At 42.0% G+C, this 24,259-nt stretch overlaps 1 protein-coding gene across 2 annotated transcripts in view; it reads left to right on the forward strand.

Annotated features, from left to right (window-relative positions):
• Nucleotides 1-24,259, forward strand: part of GABRA3 (gamma-aminobutyric acid type A receptor subunit alpha3) — a 227,971-nt gene that overhangs the window by 179,627 nt on the left and 24,085 nt on the right. For both annotated transcript variants that reach the window (XM_059678914.1, XM_059678915.1), the window contains exon 9: nt 6,840-7,051. In XM_059678914.1, coding sequence (XP_059534897.1) covers nt 6,840-7,051 — 212 coding nt within the window. The remainder of the gene's footprint in view (nt 1-6,839; nt 7,052-24,259) is intronic.

Here is a 24,259-nt window from a genome sequence, read left to right on the forward strand (position 1 = left end):
TAACTTGTTTCTCCCATGAATTACTCATTGCTTGTTGTGGTGAGTTACTGAACCTTGGGTCCATTCTCAGAGCTTATAAGGCTATAAATTCAGATAGTTTGTTAATATGTACTAGCTATGTGGCTGATTCCTGAAAGGATGACTCTGCCTAATTTGTTCAAAGGTGCTCCTTTAGGGTATCTATGTTTAAACTGTACTATCTCTTTCAGTCTGGATTTTCATTTGTGTAGCAAATATTAGCAAGGTGATCCAGGAGGCAAGGTATGAGAGGAGGCCCCAGAGGCTGCAGTACACATGGCTAACTTTCTGGTGGAGTTAATAGGACTTATCTACTTTCTTTTTATATATAACATAGCTCACCCCATTTGGACTTCTTTCCATGCTCTATTTGATCTAGTTCATGAGGTTTACATTTCCATGCTCTTGAGCATACCAACACAAAGGTTTTGACTATTCTCCCTTCCCTAAGTTTGGATGACTTTGGATTACAGCAACTGCCTCATCACCATTCTGGGGGATGGAGAATATAGGGACTATTCATAGGAGAGAATAAAGGCACAGGGAAATTAAGATAATTACCTAAGATAAAAAGCAAGTAAGTGACAGAACTCAGGACTTCTGACTTCTACTACTACTATCAATTATAAAATTATTATAATATTGTTTTAAATGTGTTTATAATCATAAATAGTCAGTAATTATGACAAGACTATTGTTAATAAAAATAGTAAAATTAGGGGTGATGTTAATTATAGAAGCTACTATTTATTGAGAGATTACCATGTGCCAGATATTGTGCTATGAGCTCTGCAAACATCACTGGATCCCCCAACAAATCTGCACACAATTTACATATGATAAAACTGAGTCTGAGACGGGTAAAACATCTTGTTCAAGGTCATATTAATAGTAAGTGGGATTGCCAGATTTTCAGTATATTTCATTCTGACTCTAAAATTTATATTGTTAACCACAACATTATAGAGATCAAATGTATATCTAAAATTTAAACAGATTAGAAAAAATAAATAGGGACTGACGTCAGAGGAATGGCGGCATGAGAGAACCCCTTAGCCTCTCTCCCTGAAATTTCAACAAGTTAACCAACTATAATTCAACAAAGAAATCCCTGTTTAACACAGACACAAGCCTAAGAGACCCACACATTGAAACATGTGGGCAATCAGGAATAAATAGGGAGCCAAGAAGGCAGGAAAGCACAGATGGCCCATAGCAGCCTTGTAGGCTGGGAGCTCGTGGCTCAGCCTGGAAAGAGGAGAAAGCCAGTAGTAGCAAGTACTTCCTTTGCCAGGAGGAACAGAGATATGTGGCAGGAGGAGGGTGTATGAAGAGGGGAGGGGGGGCAACCAAGCAGACCAAGCAGCAAGGGAGCAAACAGTGTCTGAGTCAACAGAGCACAGGGTTCTACCATGCGGCTCTCATTGATGTACCACTGGTGGTTGTGTTTCAAAGAAACAGAACCACAGAGCCCTGCTGTGGCTTGGACTCCCAAAACTCACCTCCTGTTGCCCTATGTGTCAGGTTCAGGGAGGTAGCATCTGTAAACCAATAGCTGCTGCAGTAAGATTGCTATTTCCCTCTGAGACTGACCCCCAGGAGGGGGGCTTTGGGAAGACCCTGTGGAGGTCAGGGGTCGCCATTACAGTGAGGGCAAAACAAAACCCCACCCCCAAGCAGCGGGGATGTGCTCTTACCAAAGCCATGGAGGTCAAGACTGGGAGATCAGAGAGGTAAAAAAAATCTTGTGATTCAATGCCATCTACTGGAAAAATAATATATAGACAGAGATAAATGCATAGGCAAAGAAGAACAGCAAATACTATAAGTAACCATAGTAATGAGGATGATGAGAAAGAATATGAAAAATTTCCAGAAAGCATGCTGGAACACATGAAAATACGTAATAAAAATGTCAGAGATTTCAAGATTCACTTCTGAAAATACTCAATAAGATGTGATAAAATGCAGACAGATGATTTAGTGCACTCAGAAAACAAATCAATGAACAAAATGAGTACTTTACCAAAGAGATTGAAACTTTATAAAGAACCAAACAGAAACCCTGGAAATGAAGCATTCAATTAAGGAGATTAAGAGTAAACTACTGAGCATAGAAAACAGAGCTTACCACATAGTGGAAAGAATTATGATATTGAAGGTAAGAATCCAGAAATGATGCAGAGGGAGGAGAAGAGAGACCTGAGCATAAAGAAAAATGAAAGACTTCTATGAGAACTATCTGAATCCATCAGAAAAAGCAATATTATAATTATATGCATTGTAGAGGAAGAAGAAATGGAGCAGGGGACAGAGAGTCTATTCAAACAAATAGTGGATGAGAACTTCCCAAATCTATGGAAAGAACTAGATCCTCGAATCCAAGAAGCAAACAGCACCTAGTTACCTTAATCCAAAGAGATCTTCTCCAAGGCAGTTGGTATTAAAACTGTAAAAAATTAGTGAGAAAGAAAAAATTCTCAAAGCATCCAGGGAAAAGAAGGACGTGACCTACAAAGGAAAACCCATCAGAATTTCATCTGGTTTCTCAGCAAAAACTCTACAAGACAAAAGAGAATGGAACAAAATATTAAAGTTCTGAAAGAGAGAAATTACCAGCCATGAATAATATATCCAGCAAATTATCCTGTAAATATGAAGGAGGAATAAAGACATTCCCAGACATACAGAATCTGAAGGATTTTATCACCAGAAAACCTTCATTGCAGGAAATATTCAAGGAAGTTATTCTATCTGAAACAAAGAACATAAGGTTATAACACTATGAGTAAGATCACCAAAAAGCTTATAGCAAAAACAGGGATAATTAGTGATGACAAAAACTTAAAAGGGGAGGGAATAAAGGTCTGAACTGGCAAAGGAGGATGAAGATCAGATGTATTCAAAAGAAAAAAAAAAACTTTGGTATATATGCAACTTTATTTTTTATAAACCTAATGGTAGTCACACACAAAAATCCCCAAACCAGGTCACATAGCTTAAAAAAGAAGAGGAAACAGAGGAAAGGGTATGGAATACCATCAAACAAAAACAACAGGCAGAAACAGAAAGGAAAAGAACCAATGGAGGCACAACACTACCAAAAAATAAAATATAAAATAGCTACAGGAAATCCTCATACATCAATAATTACCCTAAAGGTAAGTGGTCTGAATTCACCAATAAAGAGGCACAGGGTAGTAGAGTGGAACAAAAATCAAAACACAGCCATATTCTGCCTACAAAGAGACACATCTAAGCTGCAAAGACGAAGGTAGAGTCAAAGTAAAAGGGTGGAAAATGATTCGCCAAGCAAATAACATCCACATAAAAACAAGTAAAGCCATACTCACATCTGACAAAATAGATTTAAAGAAAATAAAGATAAGGAGAGACAAAGATGGACATTTTATAATGATAAAGGGGCATTACATCATGAAAACATAACACTTCTTAATATATATGCGCCCAAACAGAGAGCACTGAAATATACAAAACAACTACTCACAGAACTAAAGGGAGAAACAGATCAAAACACAATCATAGTTGGGGACTTTAATACTCCATTGACAGCTCTAGAGAAATCAAGCAAACAGAAAATCATAAAGAAATATCACCCTTAAATGAATCACTATACCAAATGGACATAATAGACATTTATAGAACCTTTCATCACAGAACATTAGATTAGATTCTTCTCCAGTGCACATGGAACATTCTCAAGGATAGACCATAGGTCACATAACTAGCATCAACAAATTAAAGAAGATTGAAGTTATACAAAACATATTCTTTGACCACAATGACTTGAAATTAGAAATCAACTACAAAAAACGAAGTAAAGAAGCCCAGAAGTATGTGGAGATTAAACAACATACTACTAAAAAATGACTGGGTCAAAGAAGAAATAAAAGATGAGATCAAAAGATATGTAGACAAGTAAGAATGACAATACAACATATCAAAACTTCTGGGATGCGACGAAAGCAGTAATAAGAGGGAAGTTTATATCATCACAGGCCTATCTCAAGAAACAAGAGAAATCCCAAGTAAACAACCTAACATCAAATCTTAAAGAGCTAGAAAAAGAAGAACAAAAGCAACTCAAAATCAGCAGAATAAAGGAAATAATAAAATTAGAGAAGAATTGAATGAAATAGAGAACAAAAAGACTATACAAAAAAATAATAAAACAAAGAGCTGGTTCTTTGAGAAATTTATAAAATTGACAAACCCCTGGCTAAACTCACTAAGGAAAAAAGGGAAAAGACCCATATAAAATTCAGAAATGAGAGAGAAGTCACCACAGACATCACAGATAAACAAAGGATCATACTAGAACATTATGAAAGAATATATGCCACAAAATTCAATAACCTGGAAAAAGTTCCTAGAAATATATACTAGTAACCTTCCTAGAGTAAATCATGAAGAATTAGAAAATATAAATAGACCAATCAGCAGTGATTAAATTGAAGCAACCATAAAAAATCTCCCAAAAAGTAAAAGTCCAAGACCAGATGGCTTCACCAGTGAATTCTACCAAACATTCAAACTCTTCCAAAAAATTGAATAAGAGGCATTACTTCTTAACACATTCTATGAGGCCAATGTAACCCTGATACCAAAATCTGGCAAAGATAACACAAAAAATGAAAACTACAGACCCATATAAGGGAACCTTCATTCACTGCTAGTGGGAATGTAGACTGGTACAACCACTATGAAAAGCAGTCTGGTGATTCCTCAAAAAATTAAAAATAGAGCTACCATATGACTCAGCAATACTTCTCTTGGGTATATAACTGAAAAACTAGAAATTATGTATTCGCAAAGATATATGCAACCCTATGTTTATTGTAGCATTACTCATGGTGGCCAAGACATGGAAACAACCAAAGTGTCATGTGATAGAGGACTGGATAAAGAATATGTGCTAATAAAGGGTGAGATACTGCCATTTGCAACAACATGGATGAACCTTGAGAATATTGTGCTAAGTGAAATAAGTCAGTCAGAAAAAGCTGAGTTATATGATTTCACTCATATCCTATATAAAAAAGAGGTAATATGCAAATGCAAATTGACCATCACACCCTTGCACAAGATGGCTGCCACAAGATGGCCAGGAGGGGAAGGCAGTTATGGGTGATCAGGCCAGCAAGGAAGGGCATTTTGGGGGGGCGGGGAACTAGGCTGACAGGAGAGGGCAGTTAGGGGTGACTGGGCTGGGAGGGGTGGGCAGTTGGGGGCAACCAGGCTGGCAGGGGGGCAGTTAGGGGAGACCAGGCCAGCAGAGGGGGGCAGTTAGGGATGACCAGGCCAGCGGGGGGGGTACAGTTGGGGGTGGCCATGCCAGCAGGGGGGGGCAGTTGAGGGCAATTAGGCTGGCAGAGGGGCAGTGAGGGACAACTAGGCCAGCAGTGGGGGGCAGTTGGGGGCAACCAGGCCAGCGGGGGGAGGGGACAGTTAGAGGCAACCAAGTAGGCATGGGGGTCAGTTAGGGGTGATCAGGCCAGCACGCAGAGGCAGTGAGGGGCCATCAGGCCAGCAGAGGGGGGCAGTTAGGGGCGACCAGGCAGGCAGGCAAGTGAGCAATTAGGAGCTAGTGGTCCAGGATTGTGAGAGGGAAGTCTGACTGCCGGTTTAGGATCAGGCCTAAACCGGCAGTCAGACATCCCTGAAGGGGTCCCGATTGGAGAGGGTGCAGGCCAGGCTGAGGGGACCCCCCTTGGCATGTATTTCGTACACCAGGCCTATATGGGATATAAAATGGAAACTCATGAACACAAACAGTGTTGTGCTGGTTGCCATAGGGAAGGGGGTTGGGGGATTAAGGGGTCCTAATATATGGTGACAGGAGAAGATTTGACCTTGGTTGATAAGCACATGGCACAATATACAGATCTTGTAACCAGAAAAACACACTTGAAACCAATATGTTCATGTTGGCCAACATAAGCCCAATAAATTTAATAAATAAATAAATATAATTTTAAAGAGAATAAAGAAAAGTATTTAATTCAAGTTATTAATACCAAGAAAAAGAATCAATTGACTTAAAAGTGAGCTCTGGTTTGGCAAAAACTCACAAAAATAACTATTGGAATAGCTTTGATTGTCCATGAAGCTCAGTCAATAAGACCTAGACTGTGATGCAACTAAAGAATCATTTCCACAATAGTTTGTTGCATTATTAGGATAATAGTGTCCATGATAATGGAAGTGAATAGCCTACTGACCTCAGACCATGTCCTTAGTCTTGGGCTCAGCTCTGGGGTGTTTAGAAGAGAATTACCAGAATGAGGGAGGAGAAACAAGAGAAGGAACTATGTTCATTCTGGAGATAAACAGATTCATGAGGAACCGTAGTGACCCTCTTCAAATCTTTAAGGCTTGTCCTGCAGAGGAGGGAACAAACTTTTCTTTCCTGTCTTGCTAGAGAAAGAACTCTGAGATCAGTCAATGAGCCAGGAGTTAGAAGAAGGCAATTTCAGCTCATGAGAGAAATTTTATCTAATTAAAATTATCCCTTACAATAAAATATGTTACCTACTCTTCAATGGAAATGTTTAAGCAGAGGCTAGAGGACAACTTTTAGAATCGTTATACTGGAGATCCCTATTGCTGTGAGAATTGGGATGGAGTGGTTACTAGGTAGAACCATCCCACTTTTACATTCTCTGTTTTTTATTTTAAAGGGAATGTTTGAGTGGAGGGTGGGTATAGCTCCTCCTTTTAAATAGAAAGTTGGTGATCTTATTGAATATGCTCTAAGTGTCTTTGATTGGCAACTGGGTTCTTATCTTCTCTCTCCCCAGGTGTCACCACTGTTCTCACCATGACCACCCTGAGTATCAGTGCCAGAAACTCCTTACCTAAAGTGGCATATGCGACGGCCATGGACTGGTTCATAGCCGTCTGTTATGCCTTTGTATTTTCTGCGCTGATCGAATTTGCCACTGTCAACTACTTCACCAAGAGGAGTTGGGCTTGGGAAGGCAAGAAGGTGCCAGAGGCCCTGGAGATGAAGGTGAGATACAGCAAGGGTGGGGGCTGGGAAACACTCCTGAGAGAACTGTATTGTAACCAGGAGTGGGCAGCCTGCAGCCTGTGGGAACTGGCCAAGGCTGTGTGCTATTCACTGGGGTCATCAATCCATTTCTCAACTGGAGTGCTTCTTGGCAATGTGGGGTGTTTGCTGGGGGCAAAGAAAAGAGGGTATGTATCATAGAGGACTGATAGCTGGTGGTGAGGGACCAAACCTAAATGTGATACTGCTAGACTCAAGGGAAACCCTTTGTATTTACAAAGTCAACCAGAAGAGTGGACTTTAATTTCAACCCAGCCCCTCACTTTCCAGTATGTTCCCATTACAATCAAACCAAAGTGATCATCATTCCTTCTGTGTCTTTGCTTAATTTTTTACTCTATCTGGAGCCTGGAGCATTCTTTTTTTTTTCCTGCCTGGTGAAGACCTATTCATTCTTCATAACCCAGAGGAAATACGATTTTCTTCACAGAGCCTTTTCAGAACAGCAAGGTAACTTCAGCTTTTCTTGGGGTTAGGTGGCGTAGGGAGATTGCTCTTGATATTAAAAGCATATTTGTGTTAGTGTTATTGGCCTCTGCCCCAGACTAATCTTCTTGAGGGCAGAGGCTTGTCTGCACCATCTTTGTAACTAGCCAGCATTCTTTCACAGCATCTGACTCAGTAAAAACTGAACAAATGTTAAATTGGATCGGTGGACAGATAAGAAGAAAGAAAAATAGGAGAGAAAAAATAAACCAATGGAATTTGGTAGGAATAAAACAATAGTACAGTGAAATCAAGATTTTTGTCCTTGGCTAATTTAAGAGTCAGATCTCTAGGTCTAAATGAAGACTATCCAAAGACACTAAAATAACCTGGTAGATGTGGTCACAGAACCATTCCAGTACTCTTTGAAGAATCATGGATCAGAGAAAAGATAATGAAGTGTATTTTTTTCAAACTGGAAGAAAATATATATATTCCATAGAATACAGATTGGTGAGTTGACAAAATTTTAAAATAGATTTTAACTATTTAGATAGAATTTATGAACTCCTTACTATAAATTAAGAGAAATAAGCATGTTTCTATTTCTTCCATCTATTCTAATATGGGGATTTTTTGGTTAATTTTATTATCATACTTAGTCTAGTTGTTACCTTTTTATCCTTAAAATATTTATCTATGTAATACTTAATTTATCAGCCATGGACAGGGTCTATTGACCCCTCATTCACTATACGATATAAAAATTAGCATACCAGTACTTATCCTAGCTTTTACTTCGTCTCTCTACCAGTCCCCAACATCTACCAAATTTGATTTATTTTACTACCATTTCTGAATTGACGATTTTATATAACTTATATGCTATTAGGCAGACATAATTCTTATAGTTGATTAGTCATAGTTTAATACATTTAATACATTTAAATGAATTATCTTCTCAAAATAGTCCTTTTATTCATTTTTTCATTCATTGCTCAGTTAACTTAGGCTATCCTCAGAAGTTTCTTTAAGAAGGGCTCATGGGAACCATATTTCCTGCTATCTTCCATGTGTAAAACTGTCAATTATGTGCATACTTGAATTATAGTTAGGCTGTTTTACAGTTCATAAGTCACATTTTCTTTCTCTGACGTCCATGTAGATATTGAATGTTGTTATGAAGAAATTTAAAATCAACCTGAGAATATTGTACATAATAGAGGACTTGATTTTATGGCCTAGCCAATATGCATGTTTCTTTTATTTACAAATTCTAGTTATTTGACAATGATATATATTGATCCATCCGTATGAAGTTTTCCCAGGACAGCATATTAACCTTTAAGCCTATAGATTTACAGTTATCTTTGTTACAGGAAAGCTTTCCTAAAACATATCTTTGTTCTGTTCTCTTCCTAGAAGCACAAATTATATATATAATTGAAATTTGTCTTTCATATCTACCATTTTCCCTAATAACTTTTAAGTGTTATTTTCTGTTTTCCCTAATAAATTTTAACTATTATTTTCCATTTCATTTTGCTCATTTCTCTCAAGCCTATCTTCCATATCTCTATTTTTCACCACTATTTCACCTTTATTTGTGTGGTAATATTTTTATTTTTTTACATTCAATATTATTTTATATTAGCTTCAGGTGTACAGCACAGCAGTTAGGCAATTACATATGTTACAAAGTGTTCTCCCTATATTTGCAGGACCCACGTGGCACCATACATAGTTATTACAATATTGTTGACTATATTCCCTATGCTGTACTTTACATCTCTATGACTATTCTTAATCTACCAATGTGTATGTCTCAATCCCTTCACATTTTTCACCCAATCTCCCAACACCTCTCCCATCTGGTAACCCTCAGTCTGCTCTTCATTCTCTCCGTGTGAGTCTATTTATGCTATGTTTGTTCATTTATTTTATTATTTAGATTCCAAAAATAAGTGAAATCATAATGTATTTTTCTTTCTCTGAATGACTTATTTCACTGAGCATTGCACCCTCGAGGTCCATCCATGCTGTCACAAATGGTAAGATTCCATACTTTTTCATGGCCAAATGATATTCCATTGTATATATATATGTACCTCCATTCTTTATCCACTCGTGTATTAATGAGCACTTGGATTGCTCCCATATCCTGGCACTTATTAATAATGCTGCAATGAACATAGAGTTGCATATATTCTTTCCAATTAATATTTTAGGTTTCTTTGTATAGATCCACAGAAGTGAAATTTCTGGGTCATAGGAAATTCAATTTTTGAATTTTAAAAGAAATTCTATACTGTTTTCCACAGTGGCAGCACCAATCTGCATTTCCACCAACAGTACACAAGGGTTCCCTTTCCTCCGCATCTTCACCAACACTTATCATTTGTGCATTTATTGATAACTAGGGGCCCGGTGCACGAAATTCGTGCACTGGGTGTGTGTGTGGGGGGGGGGAGTGTCCCTCAGCCCAGCCTGCCCCCTCTCACATACTGGGAGCCCTCAGGCGTTGACCCCCATCACCCTCCAATCGCAGGATCGGCCCCTTGCCCAGGCCTGATGCCTCGGCCAGAGGCGTAGACCCCCATCACCCTCCGATCGCCTGATCGGCCCCTTGCCCAGGCCTGACGCCTCTGACAGAGGTGTCAGGCTTGGACAGGGGACCCCCATCTCCCCCCGATCACTGGCTCTGGCCCCCGCCCAGGCCTGAGGCCTCTGGCCCAGGAATCATGCCTGGGCAGGGGACCCCCATCTCCCTCTGATCGCTTGCTCCACCCCCCGCCCAAGCCTGACGCCTCTGACCCAGGCTTCAGGCCTGGGCAAGGGGACCATCATATCCCCCCAATCCCTGGCTCCGCCCCCTGCCCAGGCCTGATGCCTTGGCCAGAGGAGTTGACCCTCATCACCCTCCGATCACCAATCACCGGATCGGCCCCTTGACCAGGCCTGAGGCCTCTGGCCTAGGTGTCCGGCCCGGGCAGTGGGGACCCGCAGCTGCAGCGGCCCCGCGATCGTGGGCTCCGCTTTAGGCCCAGGCAAGGGAACCCTAGCTCCCGGGACTGCCAGCTTTGACCGTGTCCAGCTCCCATCGCTGGCTCCACCCCTACTTCCTGCTATCACTGGCCAGGGCGGAAAAGGCGCGTGATTCTCCGATCGTGACTGGGGGGCAGGGCCAAGGCGGCCCCAGGGCCGCCTTTGCCCTGCCCCCCAGCTCTTAGCTCCCCGCTGGGTTTCCGATCACTGTCAGTGGCAGGGGGCTTCTTCCTGCTTTCCCTTTCGCCTCCCTGCATTGTGCCTACATATGCAAATTAACCACCATCTTGTTGGCAGTTAACTGCCAATCTTAGTTGGCAGTTAACTGTCAATCATAGTTGGCAGTTAACTGCCAATCATAGTTGGCAGTTAATTTGCATATAGCCCTGATTAGCCAATGAAAAGGGTATCGTCGTACGCCAATTACCATTTTTCTCTTTTATTAGATAGGATAGCCATTCTGACAGGTAACTTGCATTTCTCTAACAATTGGTGACATTGAACATCTTTTCATATGTCTGTTAGCCAGCTGTAGGTCCTCTTTGGAGAAGTGTCTATTCAAGAGCTCTGCTCATTGTATAATTGGGTTGTTTGTGTTGTTGGTGTTGTGTTGTATGAGTTTCTTATAAATTTTGGATATTAACCCTTTATCAGAGATCTCATTGGCGAATGTGTTCTCGCATTCAGCGGGCTGTCATTTCATTTTGTTTCCTTTGCTGTACCAAAACTTTTTAGTTTGATGTAGTCTCATTTGTTTATTTTTTCTTTTGTTTCCCTTCTCTGTGAAAATATATCAGAAAAAAAGATTGCTAAGAGAAATATCAGATATTTTACTGCCTTTGTTTTTTTTTTCTAGGAATGTTATGGTTTTGAGTCTTACATTTAAATCTTTACTGCAGTTTGAGTTTATTTTTGTATATGATGAAGAAGGTGTTCTAGTTTCATTTTTGTATGGCAAATTTTCCCAGCACCATTTATTAAATAGACTCTCTTTGCTCCATTGTATGCTCTTGCCTCCTTTGTCAAATACTAATCTATATATATATAAAAACCTAAGTGACCATCCAACTCTTCAACTGTTCAACCCTCAGACCAGTAACTATGATGCACACTGACCACCAGAGGGCAGACGCTCAATGCAGGAGCTTCCAAGCTGCAGTGACTTGGCAGCTGTGGTTCTTGGGTGATGCACCCAGAATCAAAGAGGAAGGAGCCCAATTCCAAGGTGCATCACCCAACAACTGCCCTCTTGCAATCCAGGACCCCTCAGGGGATGTCAGAGAGCCAGTTTCGACCCCATCCACGTAGGCCAGGCCGAGGGACCCCACCTGCCAAAGGGACCCTGCTCACTCCACAGATGCCCTTCAAGCCCTGGCGTTGCCCCAGGTGTGGCTGGCCAGGGAGGGACCGCGGGTGGTTGACACCAGGACATGTCCATCCTGTCTCACCTAGTCCAGCCCCACCGGCCACCTTGTAATTAATTTCCTTTCAATATGCACAAATCTGTGAACCAGGCCTCTAGTTGATAAAAGTGTGAGTTTATTTATGGGCTCTCAATGCTGCTGCATTGGTCTATATGTCTGTTTTTATGCCAATACTATACTGTGAAATCAGATAGTGTGATACCTCCAACTTTCTTCTTCATTCTCAACATTGCTGTGGCTACTCAGGATCTTTGTGGTTCCATATATATTTTTGGACTATTTATTCTTGTTCTGTGAAATAATATATTGGTATTTTGATAGAATCTTTAGATTTCTCTAGGACATTTTAATAATGTTAATTCTTCTTACCCATGAGCATGGTATGTACTTCCATTTAACTGTATTTTCTGCAATTTCTTTCTTCGGTGTCTTGTAATTTTCCAAATACAAGTCTTTTATCTCCTTGGGTTAAATTTGTTCCTAGGTATTTTTTTTTTACATAATTGTAATACAATTGTTCTTGTAGTTTCCATTTCTGATAGTTCATTATTGGTATAAAAAGATGCAACCATTTTCTAAATAATCATTTTGTGTCCTGCTAGTTTACTGAATTCATTTATCAGTTATTGTAGTTTTGTGGTGGAGTCTTTGGGTTCTCTATTTACAATATCATGTGATCTGAAAATAATGACAGTTTTACTTCCTCCTTTCCAGTTTGGATGCCTTTTATTTCTTCTTGTTGTCTGATCACTGTGGCTAGGACTTCCAGTACTATGTTGAATAAGAGTGGTGAAAGTGGACATCCCTGTCTTACTCATGACCTTAACGGAAATGCTTGTAGTTTTTCCCCATTGAGTATGATGTTAGCTGTGGTTAGTTATATATGGCCTTTATTATGTTGAGGTATGTTTTCTCTGTTCCCACTTTGCTAAGAATTATTATCATAAATGAGTGTGGGATTTTGTCAAATGGTTTCTCTGCATCAATTGATATGATCATATGATTTTTATCCTTCATCTTATTTATGTACTATATCACATTAATTGATATGTGGATATTGTAACAAACTTTCATGTCAGAAATAAATTCCACTTGGTCATGGTGCATGATCTTTTTAATGTATTGCTGAATTTGGTTTGCTAATAATTCTATATCTCTGTTCATCAGGGGTATTTACCTATAATTTTCACTCTTCATAATGTCTTTATATGGTTTTGGAATTAGGCCTTATAAAATGAGCTTGGGAGTCTTCCCTCCTCTTGACGTTTTTGGAATAGCTTGAAAAGACAGGTGTTAGTTCTTTGAGTGTTTGGTAAAATTCACCTGTGAACCATGTGGTCCAGGATTTTTGTTTGTTGAGAGTTGTTTTGTTTTGTTTTTTCACCCTTTTTATAGCTTCACTTTCATTAGTTGTAATCAGTTTGTTCAAATTTTGTCCCTTCTTGATTCAGTTTTGGAAGATTGTATGTTTCTAGTAATTTATGCCTTTCTTCCAGACTATCCAAATAGTTGGCATATAGTTGTTCATAACATTTTCTTATAATGCTTTGTATTTCTATGGTGTCAGTTGTTACTTCTCCTCTTTCATTTATAATTTTACTTATTTGGTTCCTTTCCATTTTTTTCTTAATGAGTCTGTTTAAAAATGTATCAATCTTATTTATCTTTTCAAAGGGCCAGTTCTTTTTTTTTATTGCTCACAGTATTACAAAGGGTATTACATATGTGTCCCTTTTTTCCCCCCGCCCTTGACAATCCCCTGGCCTCCCCTACCCCCCAGTGTCTTATGTCCATTGGTTATGCTTATATGCATGCATACAAGTCCTTTGGTTGATCTCTTACCTCCCTCCCTCCTGCCCCCACCCCTCCCCGGCCTTCCCGCTGCAGTTTAACAATCTGTTTGAGGCAGCTCTGCCTCTGTATCTATTATTGTTCAAAAGTTTATAATGGTCTCTATTATCCATGAATGAGGGAGATCATGTGGTATTTTTCCTTCATTGACTGGCTTATTTCACTTAGCATAATGCTCTCCAGTTCCATTCATGCCGTTGCAAATGGAAAGAGTTCCTTCTTTTTTACAGCAGCATAGTATTCCATCGTGTAGATGTACCACAGTTTTCTAATCCATTCATCTACTGATGGGCACTTAGGCTGTTTCCAGATTCTAGCTATGGTGAATTGTGCTGCTATGAACATAGGGGTGCATATGTCCTTTCTGATTGGTGTTTCTGGTTTCTTGGGATATATTCCTAGAAGTGGGATCACAGGGTCAAATGGGAGTTCCATTTTTAGTTTTTTGAGGAAACTCCATACTGTCTTCCATAGTGGCTGCACCAGGCTGCATTCCCACCAGCAGTGCACAAGTGTTCCTTTTTCTCCACATCCTCTCCAGCACTTGTCGTTTGTTGATTTGTTGATGATAGCCAATCTGACAGGTGTGAGATGGTACCTCATTGTTGTTTTGATTTGCATCTCTCAGATGATTAGTTACTTTGAGCATGTTTTCATATGTCTCTTGGCTTTCTGAATGTCCTCTTTTGAAAGGTTTCTATTTAAGTCCTTTGCCCATTTTTTGATTGGATTGTTTATCTTCCTTTTGTTAAGTTGTATGAGTTCCCTATAAATTTTGGAGATTAGGCCCTTATCAGATATGACATTGGCAAATATGTTTTCCCACGCAGTGGGTTTTCTCATTGTTTTATTGATGGTTTCTTTTGCTGTGCAGAAGCTTTTTATTTTGATGTAGTCCCATTTGTTCATTTTCTCTTTCGTTTCAAGTGCCCTAGGAGCTGTATCAGCGAAGAAATTGCTTCGGCATATGTCTGAGATTTTGTTGCCTTTGGATTCTTCTAGAATTTTTATGGTTTCCTGTCGTATAAAATGGATAAAGGACTTAAATGTACGACAAAGGGCCAGTTCTTTATGTCATTGATATTTTGTGTTGTTTTTTTAGACATTGTTAAATTTATTTCTGCTTTTGTCTTTATTATTTCTTTTCTTCTACTCACTTTGGGCTTTGTTGTTCTTTTTTTACTAGAGGCCCGGTGCACAAAATTCATGCAACGGAGGTGGGGGGTCCCCTCAGCCCAGCCTGCACCCTCTCCAATCTGGGGCCCCTCGGGGGATGTCCAACTGCTGCTTTAGGCCCAGTCCTGGAGATATCCCTCTCACAATCTGGGACCGCTGGCTCCTAACTGCTCACCTGCCTGCCTGCCTGATTACCCTTAACTGACCCCACTGCCAGACTGGTTGCATCCCAACTGCCCCCCCCCACTGGCCTAGTCTCTCCCAACTGGCCCCCGCTGGCCTGGTCACCCTCAACTGCCACCCCTGCCATCCTGGTCACCCCTAATTGCCCCCCTGCCTGCCTGGTTGCCCCCAATTGCCCCTCCTGCCAGCCTGGTTGCCCTCAACTGCCCTCCTGCTGGCCTGGTCTCCCCCAACGGCCTCCCCTCACCAGCCTGGCTGCCCCACGCAGCCTACTGTTCAGTAGTTTGGTCATCTGTCACTAACCCCCCTGCTGGCCTGGTTGTCCCACGCAGCCTGCTGTTCCGTTGTCCATCCAGTTGTTTTGGTCTTGACGGCCCCTGGCTTTTTCTGTATTAAGATAATTTAAATTCTTTGCTGTTTAAAGTATTATATATGTCTCCTTTTTCCCTCAACGACCTCTCCTTGGCCACTCCCACCCCCTCAGCACATGCCCTTATCCCCCTACTGTCTTTGTCCATTGGTTTTGTTTATATACATGCATACAGGTCCTTTGGTTGATCTCTTAACCCCCCCTCTCACCCTCCCTTGCCTTCCCTCTGAGTTTTGGCAGTCTGTTTGATGCTTCTGTGTCTCTGTATCTATTTTCGTTCATTATATTCCACAAATAAGTGAGATCATGTAACATTTATCTTTCCCCAACTGGCTTATTTCACTTAGCATAATGTTCTCCAGGTCCATCCATGTAATTGCAAATAGTAAGAGTTCTTTCTTTTTTACAGCAGCAAAGTATTCCATTGTGTATTCCACAGTTTTTTAATCCATTCATCTGCTCATGGGCACTTAGGCTGTTTCCAAATCCTGTCTATTGTAAATTGTGCAGGTATGAACATAGGGGTGCATATATTCTTTCTGATTGGTGTTTCTGATTTCATGGGATATATTCCTAGAAGTTGGGTTACTGGGTCAAATGGTTTATATAAGTTTAAGATATAAGCTGATATCTAGGTATTTTAATTTTTTGAGGAAACTCCATACTGTTTTCCACAGTGGCTTCACCACTCTGCGTTCCTACCAGAAGTGCATGAGGGTCCTTTTTCTCTACATCCTCGCCAGCACTCATCTTTTGTTGATTTGTTTATGATAGTCATTCTGACAGGTTTGAGATGGTGCCTCATTGTTTTGACTTGCATCTCTCAGATGATTAGTGACTTTGAGCATGTTTTCATATGTCTCTCGGCCTTCTGTATGTCCGCTTTTGAAAAGTGTCTATTTAGGTCCCTTGCTCTTTTTTGATTGGATTGTTTATCTTCCTTCTGTTAAGTTGTATGACTTCCCTATAAATTTTGGAGATTAAACTCTTATTGGATATAACATTGGCTAATATGTTCTCCCATGCAGTGGGCTCTCTTGTTGTTTTGTTGATGGTTTCTTTTGTTGTGCAGAAGCTTTTTATTTTGATGTAGTCCCATTTGTTTATTTTCCCCTTAGTTTCCATTGTCCTAGGAGCTGTATGGGTAAATTTATTGCTACAACATATGTCTGATATTTTCCTGCCTATGGATTATTCTAAGATTTCTATGGTTTCCTGTCTTACATTTAAGTCCTTTATCCATTTTGAGTTTATTTTTTGTGTATGGCCTAAGTTGGTGGTCTAGTTTCATTTTTTACATGTATTTGTCCAATTTTCTCAACACCATTTATTGAAGAGACTGTCTTTACTCCATTGTATGGTCTTGCCTCCTTTGTCAAATATTAATTGAGCATAATGGCTTGGGTCAATGTCTGGGTTCTCTGTTCTGTTCCATTCGTCTATATGTCTGTTCTTGTGCCAGTACCAGGCAATTTTGAGAACAGTGGCTTTGTAATATAATATAGCTTGATATCTGATATTGTGATCCCTCCAACTCTGTTCTTCTTTCTCAGGATTGCTGCAGCTATTCGGGGTCTTTTTTATTCCAAATGAATTTTTGGAGAGTTTGTTCTAGGTCTGTGAAATATGCCATTGGTATTTGAATGGGGATTTCATTGAATCTATAGATGTGGTCAAAAGCCCACCACCAGGTGTGTTGCTTCTGGAGTTTCTTAAGAGGGACTCTGGTTCAGGTCAATATCAGATGCTTCCTTTGACTGTCCCTATGCTACCTGTTTGGAGCTACAACGTGATCCAAAGTTTCTAGTTGCCTCTGTAGGACTTGGGTAATGATGGGAGGGGCCAAGGTGAAACCAAGGTAGGCTATCACCCTCACCACGCCTAGTAGCAGGTCAGCAAAAGGCCTGAGTCACCTGGAGATACCCTCCATCTACCTCTTCCTGTCAGCTGCCTTTTAGGCTCAGTCACTGAAAGCCTCTGGTGGTATTCGAGTTGGATGAGGTAGGTTCTTACTGCGTGATGTTCCCCAGATTCAAACTTGGTGCCAGTGCTGGATCTGAAGCCACTCAGCAAAAGTGCCAGGGTACACCAACGTCATCTCCCACCATCAGGTGTCTGCAGATTTTGGTCATGAGGTGGAGTCTCTGGGAGTTGTCTGGGGAAAGCCAGCAGAGTTTGTCAGGCCCAGATAACCAAGACTTGGTCATGTGAAGGGAGAGCTGTGTACAGGTCAAGCATGAAAGGAAAAAATTGCCCCAACCCTAGAACCACACAATTCAGTCTGTCCCAGATTCTTCCTGGACCTCCTGGAGAATTGGAGTTTGGCAGGATGTGGCTGTAAGTAGTCATGATTGTGGGGCTAGTGATTATCCAGTGGTGGGGGGTGGTACTTGTCAGGTTCACAGGAAGGTATGGGGAATGGCCCTTGCCGCAGAGCCACATAACTTAGTCTGTGCCACCCCCTGGGTCTCCCCATACTTCTATACCCTGGACCCAAGCAGCTGACTCTTTCACAGGGTGAGAGCTTGCAGGTGAATGACAGTGTCATCAGGGTGGGGCTATTGCAATCTCCCATGCTGATGCCATATGAAGGGGAGTACTCAGCCCAACCCAAGAAAGATTGCCTCTGTGAGAGGTATGGGAGAGGGACTCAGCACAAAGACCCTAGTAGCTATCCCTTTAGCCTTCTCTCCAGAGCCACATAACTCAGTCTCTCCTCACAGGACTCTAGTCTATTCAGAACCACTCTCCCTCTGCTGGAACCTAGAGTAAGTGGCTGTGACTGAGATTTAGTGTGCTAAACCTTTAAAAGGGCATCTGAGTTTTTAGCAGATTCCTGTCTCACCCTGGGGGGGCAGAATCTCTACTGAATTTCATGGCCAGATATTGTATGGGATTTTCTTCCTGGCTCTGGTGCTCTGGTCTGGGGAGCTCTGCTTGGAGTTGAGGGCCCATGCTCCTTAAGGGAAACATTTGTAGCTGTGATATTTCTCCCGATTCTTAGATGCCTCATGTGGATGCAGGGCCAGTCCATTTTGTGTCTCCACTATTCTTACCAATCTTGATGTGGCTTTATTTATAAACGCTTAGTTATAAAACTTATGTTCAGCTAGTCTTCAATTAGTTATTCAAGTTGATTGTTCAATATTTTAGTTGTAATTCTAGTTTGGTCTGGGAAGAAGGGAGTGCAACTTCTACTTACTCTGCAACTATCTTGGATTCTTGACACTATTATTTTTTCCCTGTGTTAATTTTATGATTCCTATTGACTTATTTTTTTGTTTTATGTTTGTACTAGAGGCCTCATGCATGAAATTCGTGCAAGGGGCTCAGCCCTTGCAGCTGCTGCAGCTGCCTCAGCCCTCGCAGCCTCAGCTTAGTCCAGAAGGTCGTCTGGAAGGACATTCAGCTGTCAGGTCTAATTAGCATATTATGCTATTATTATTATTATTATTATTATTATTATTATAGATTATATCTGGTTCCACAATCCTTTATTGGTCCTCTTTCCTCCTTTTTGCAACATATTTTGCATCAATAATCATATTGGTTTGCTTTCAATAATTACTTGAAACTTAATTAGAGGAATTCTTTACCATGTGTGAAAGTATCTTTTTGGAGAGGGACTGAGAGAGTGAACAGAATAGTAGTAAATAGTTGAGAGTGAATACTTGAGAGTAACTTGAGCACCATCTGTTGTCTATATAAATTCTTATGAGTATTCCTCATTGTAGTTTTGATTCTACTTGTAACTAGCAAAAAGTTTCCCTTGCTTAAAGGAAATCCCTCTATGTATGGAAGCAGTGATGTGTGTTTGTGAGTGTGTAATATTATATCCTATAACTTTTTTCAGTCTCTATCTTCTCTGCCATTGTTTGGTGGTCAAACTGTGTTTCATGATGTTCTCATTAACAAGCCTGTTTTTACTACCAGTCTGATAACTTGTTTGTTTAAAAATGAGTCATTTATTTTTGCTCACTCCACTCATGCCACCAGCATTCTAGAACTCTAGTATTGGCTTGAAACACAAAACAGCAGTCATCCTCAGTGTCTTCTTCACTCAGATACAATTTTTATTACATTTGAGAACCTTTACTTTTTGGAATTAGGCTTAAAAATGCTTCCATGTTTCATCAAAGATGGAGTTTTGGTTCATATCTCTCATTTTCCTTATAGTTTTTGGTTGGTTCTAGGGAAGAGAAGAAAGCAAAGCTGTCTTTACTCTGACATAGTAAACTCATAGGTCCCTAGAATATTCTATTAAACAGATGTTTTAAGAGCAATTAGCACTAATAACTGATATCTAGTCTCGTTCACTAAGAAGAAATTTTGCCAAACTAACATTATGAAATTTTATGAAAAATTCGCTAGACTGGTGGACCAGGAAATATCAGAGACTTTACCAGGACATCTGACTAACTTTTTAAATGATGTCTTCATGAAGAAGAAGTACAGTGGAAAAATATTACAATTAGGCTGAAGGAGTTGGTTGACCAATTGAAATCAAATGGATTTGACTAATGAGTGGACATCAACCTAAATTGGACATCCCTGTGATGATCCACAGGGCTTTATCTTTGACCCCTCGCTCTTAAATATTGTCATCAATGACACAAATGAGTACATGTGAGATACCAGATTCATATTTGTAAGCTGGCATTAGTGAACGAATATATGCCAACATTAGTGAATGTTGGTTAGAGTGCACTGTCTTCTGAATTATTAATCAAAAAAGGATTTCTAAAGTTTGAGAGAACAAGCTCAAATCAAAAGCTTAACATTTGCGAAATCAAACAAATTTCCACACATAGATACAGAAATAGTTCTGGAATAGAAATAATTAACAACAACTATACATTATAATGTGGCATATATTAGTTAAGCCTTGATTGTTGTAGGTATCACTGGGAGGAATTGACCTCCAGGCCAATTGGCTGTGAGAATCAGCTGTGTTTGCAGTGGGAGAACTTCTGTGCTGGAGACACCCCTCTGGGGCAAGACTTGTTTCAGTGGGGCTTTGGTGCTCATGGAGTCTGCCCCATGAGTGTGTCCTTTATGGTTCCACGGAGCTGCAAACTGGATGGTCCCACTCTGACCTCTGGGTACATTGGCTCCTGGAACTCTAGGGAAGTGCTAATCTAGCCTCTGCCTCAGGCTATCCAGCAAAAGCCTCCCTGCAGGGCTTGGGCGGGGTGGGTCCCATGGGATCAACAGGGCGGGGCTAGCAGTTATGGCTGCTCTTAGAGGCTTCACTTCTCAATGTCCCCGTAATCACTGCAAGCCCCTCCGAGAGAAAGCTGCCCTCGAGTTCCGACCGATGCCAGACAGTCCCACTTCTCCCGTATGAGTCTGGGTCCCCAGAGACTCGCTCGGAACTGGAGCTCAGAGCCTGAGACTCCCTCTGGCTGAAGCATTAGGCCTGGGCAGGGGACCCCCAGCTCCCCGTGGTTGCAGTCTCTGCCCCTGCCCAGGCCTAATGCCTCTGGCCAAGGCATTAGGCCTGGGCAGGGGACCCCCAGCTCCCCGTGGTTGCAGGCTCCGCCCATGCCCAGGCCTAACGCCTCTGGCCTAGGCATCCGACCCAGGCAGCGGGGACCCGCAGTGGCAGCGGGGGGCTCCGCGATCGTGTGGGCTCCGCCCCTGCCCCTGCAGGACGCCTCTGGCTGAGGCATCCAGCCCGAGCAGCGGGGACCCGCAGCTGCAGCGTCCCCGCGATCGTGGGCTCCACTTTAGGCCCAGGCAAGGGACCCCTAGCTCCTGGGACTGCCAGCTTCGACCGTGCCCAGCTCCCATCGCTGGATCCACACCTACTTCCTGCTATCACTGGCCAGGGCGGCAAAGGCGCCTGATTCTCCAATCATGGCTGGGGGGCAGGGCAAAGGTGGCCCCAGGGCCGCCTTTGCCCTGCCCCCCAGCTCTTAGCTGCCCCCTGGGTTTCCGATCACTGTCAGTGGCAGGGGGCTTCTTCCTACTTTCCCTTTCACCTCCCTGCATTGTGCCTACATATGCAAATTAACCACCATCTTTGTTGGCAGTTAACTGCCATCTTAGTTGGCAGTTAATTTGCATATAGCCCTGATTAGCCAATGAAAAGGGTAGCGTTGTACGCCAATTACCATTTTTCTCTTTTATTAGTGTAGATATATATATATATATAATCTATCTAATAAAGGGGGAATATGCTAATTGACCCTCATGCCATTGCAAAGATGGTGGCACCCACAGCCAATAAGGAGAGAATATGCTAATTGACTGTCCTGCCCTCAAATATGTTGGTGCCCATAGCCAATAAAGAGGAAATATGCTAATTGACTGCCCCACCCTCAAATATGGCAGCTCCCACAGCCACAAGATGGCTGGCAGGGGAGGGCAGTTGGGGGTGACCAGGCCAGCAGGGGAGGGCAGTTATGGGTGACCAGGCCTGCAGGGGAGGGCAGGCCTATAGGGGAGTTCAGTTAGGGGGGACCATGCCTGCAGGGGATGGCAGTTGAGGGTGACCAGGCCTGCAGGAGCAGGGAAGTTGGGAGTGACCAGGCCTGCAGGGGAGGGTAGTTGGGGGCAATCAGACTGGCAGGGGAGCAGTTAGGTGTCAATCAGGCTGGCAGGGGAGTGTTTAGGGGGTGATCAAGTTGGCAGGCAGAAGTGGTTAGGGGCAATCAGACAGGCAGGCAAGCAAGCAGTTGGGAGCCAGCAGTCTCGGATTGTGAGAGGGATGTCTGAACTGGCAGTCAGACATCCCCTGAGGGGTCCCAGATTGGAGAGGGTGCAGGCTGGGCTGAGGGACACTCCCCACCCCCGAGTGCATGAATTTCATGCACAAGGCCTCTAGAATACACACACACACACACACACACACACACACACACACACACACACACACTAGTGGCCTGGTGCATGAAATTCATGCACATTAAAAGGGAATTAATTAGAGGAAATATTTTTTTTTAATTAAATCTTTATTGTTCAGATTATTACATTTGTTCCTCTTTTTTCCCCCCCATAACTCCCCTCCTCCCAGTTCCCGCCCCACCCTCCGCCCTCACTCCCCACCCACTGTCCTCATCCATAGGTGCACGATTTTTGTCCAGTCTCTTCCCACATCACCCACACCCCTTTCCCCCCCAAGAATAGTCAGTCCATTCCCTTTCTATGTCCCTGATTCTATTATAATCAACAGTTCATTCTGTTCATCAGATTATTAATTCACTTGATTCTTAGATTCACTTGTTGATAGATGCATATTTGTTGTTCATAATGTGTATCTTTACCTTTTTCTTCCTCTTCCTCTTCTTAAAGGATACCTTTCAGCATTTCATATAATCCTGGTTTGGTGGTGATGAACTCCTTTAGCTTTTCCTTATCTGTGAAGCTCTTTATCTGACCTTCAATTCTGAATGATAGCTTTGCTGGATAAAGTAATCTTGGTTGTAGGTTCTTGGTATTCATCACTTTGAATATTTCTTGCCATTCCCTTCTGGCCTGCAAAGTTTCTGTTGAGAAATCAGCTGACAGTCGTATGGGTATTCCCTTGTAGGTAACTGAGTTTCTTTCTCTTGCTGTTTTTAAGATTCTCTCTTTATCTTTTGCTCTTGGCATTTTAATTATGATGTGTCTTGGTGTGGTCCTCTTTGGATTCCTTTTGTTTGGGGTTCTCCGCGCTTCTTGGACCTGTAAGTCCATTTCTTTCACCAGGTGGGGGAAGTTTTCTGTCATTATTTCTTCAAATAGGTTTTCAATATCTTGCTCTCTCTCATCTTCTGGCACCCCTATAATTCTGATGTTGGTACGCTTGAAGCTGTCCCAGAGGCTCCTTACGCTATCCTCGCATTTTTGGATTCTTTTTTCATTTTGCTTTTCCGGTTGGATGTTTTTTGCTTCCTCGCATTTCAAATCATTGACTTGATTCTTGCGCTCCTCTGGTCTGCTGTCAGGCGTCTGTATAATATTCGTTATTTCAGTCCGTGTATGCTTAATTTCTCGTTGGTTCCCCAATATAAGATCGAGGGTCTTATTAGTTTTCGTGTAGATCTCATTAAGTTTATCGACAGCTTCTAAACAGTTCTTGAGAGACCTTAAAAGTGTGGTTCTGAACTCTATATCTTCCATTGACAATTTTGTCCTGTTTCTTTGTCTCCGCATTTTGTTATGCTTCCTTGGTGTACCCCCTAGTGGTCTTTGTTCGAAGTCTTATAGTTAAATCTTGATTGTTGTAGCTAATTCCAGGGAGGGTTTGACCTCCAGGCCAAGTGGCTATGAGAATCAGCTGTGTCAGCAGTGAGAGAACTTCTGTCCTCTAGGGAGGTGCTAATCTAGCCTTTGCCTGAGGCTATCCGGCAAATGCCTCTGTGCAGGGCTTGGGCAGGGCGGGTCGCACAGGATCAACAGGGTGGGCCGGAGAGAGCAGTTATGGCGGCTCTCAGTCCTGTCCCCAGGGGCTCTGCCTCTCTGAGTCCCAGCACCCGCTGCAAAGCTCGGAGAGAAAGCTGCACTCGCTCTGACCGAAGCCAGACAGTCCCGCTTCTCCCGTTTGAGTCTGGGTCCCTAAAGACTCGCCCGGATCTGGTGCTCAGAGTCTGCGACTCCCTCCCGATTGAGAACAACAACCGCGCCCTCCGCCGCCAGCCCGCTCGGCACACTCCGCACCTCAGAATTTGACTTCACCACTGCGCCTCC

Source organism: Myotis daubentonii, chromosome X (assembly GCF_963259705.1).
Source record: "Myotis daubentonii chromosome X, mMyoDau2.1, whole genome shotgun sequence".
Taxonomy (NCBI): domain Eukaryota; kingdom Metazoa; phylum Chordata; class Mammalia; order Chiroptera; family Vespertilionidae; genus Myotis; species Myotis daubentonii.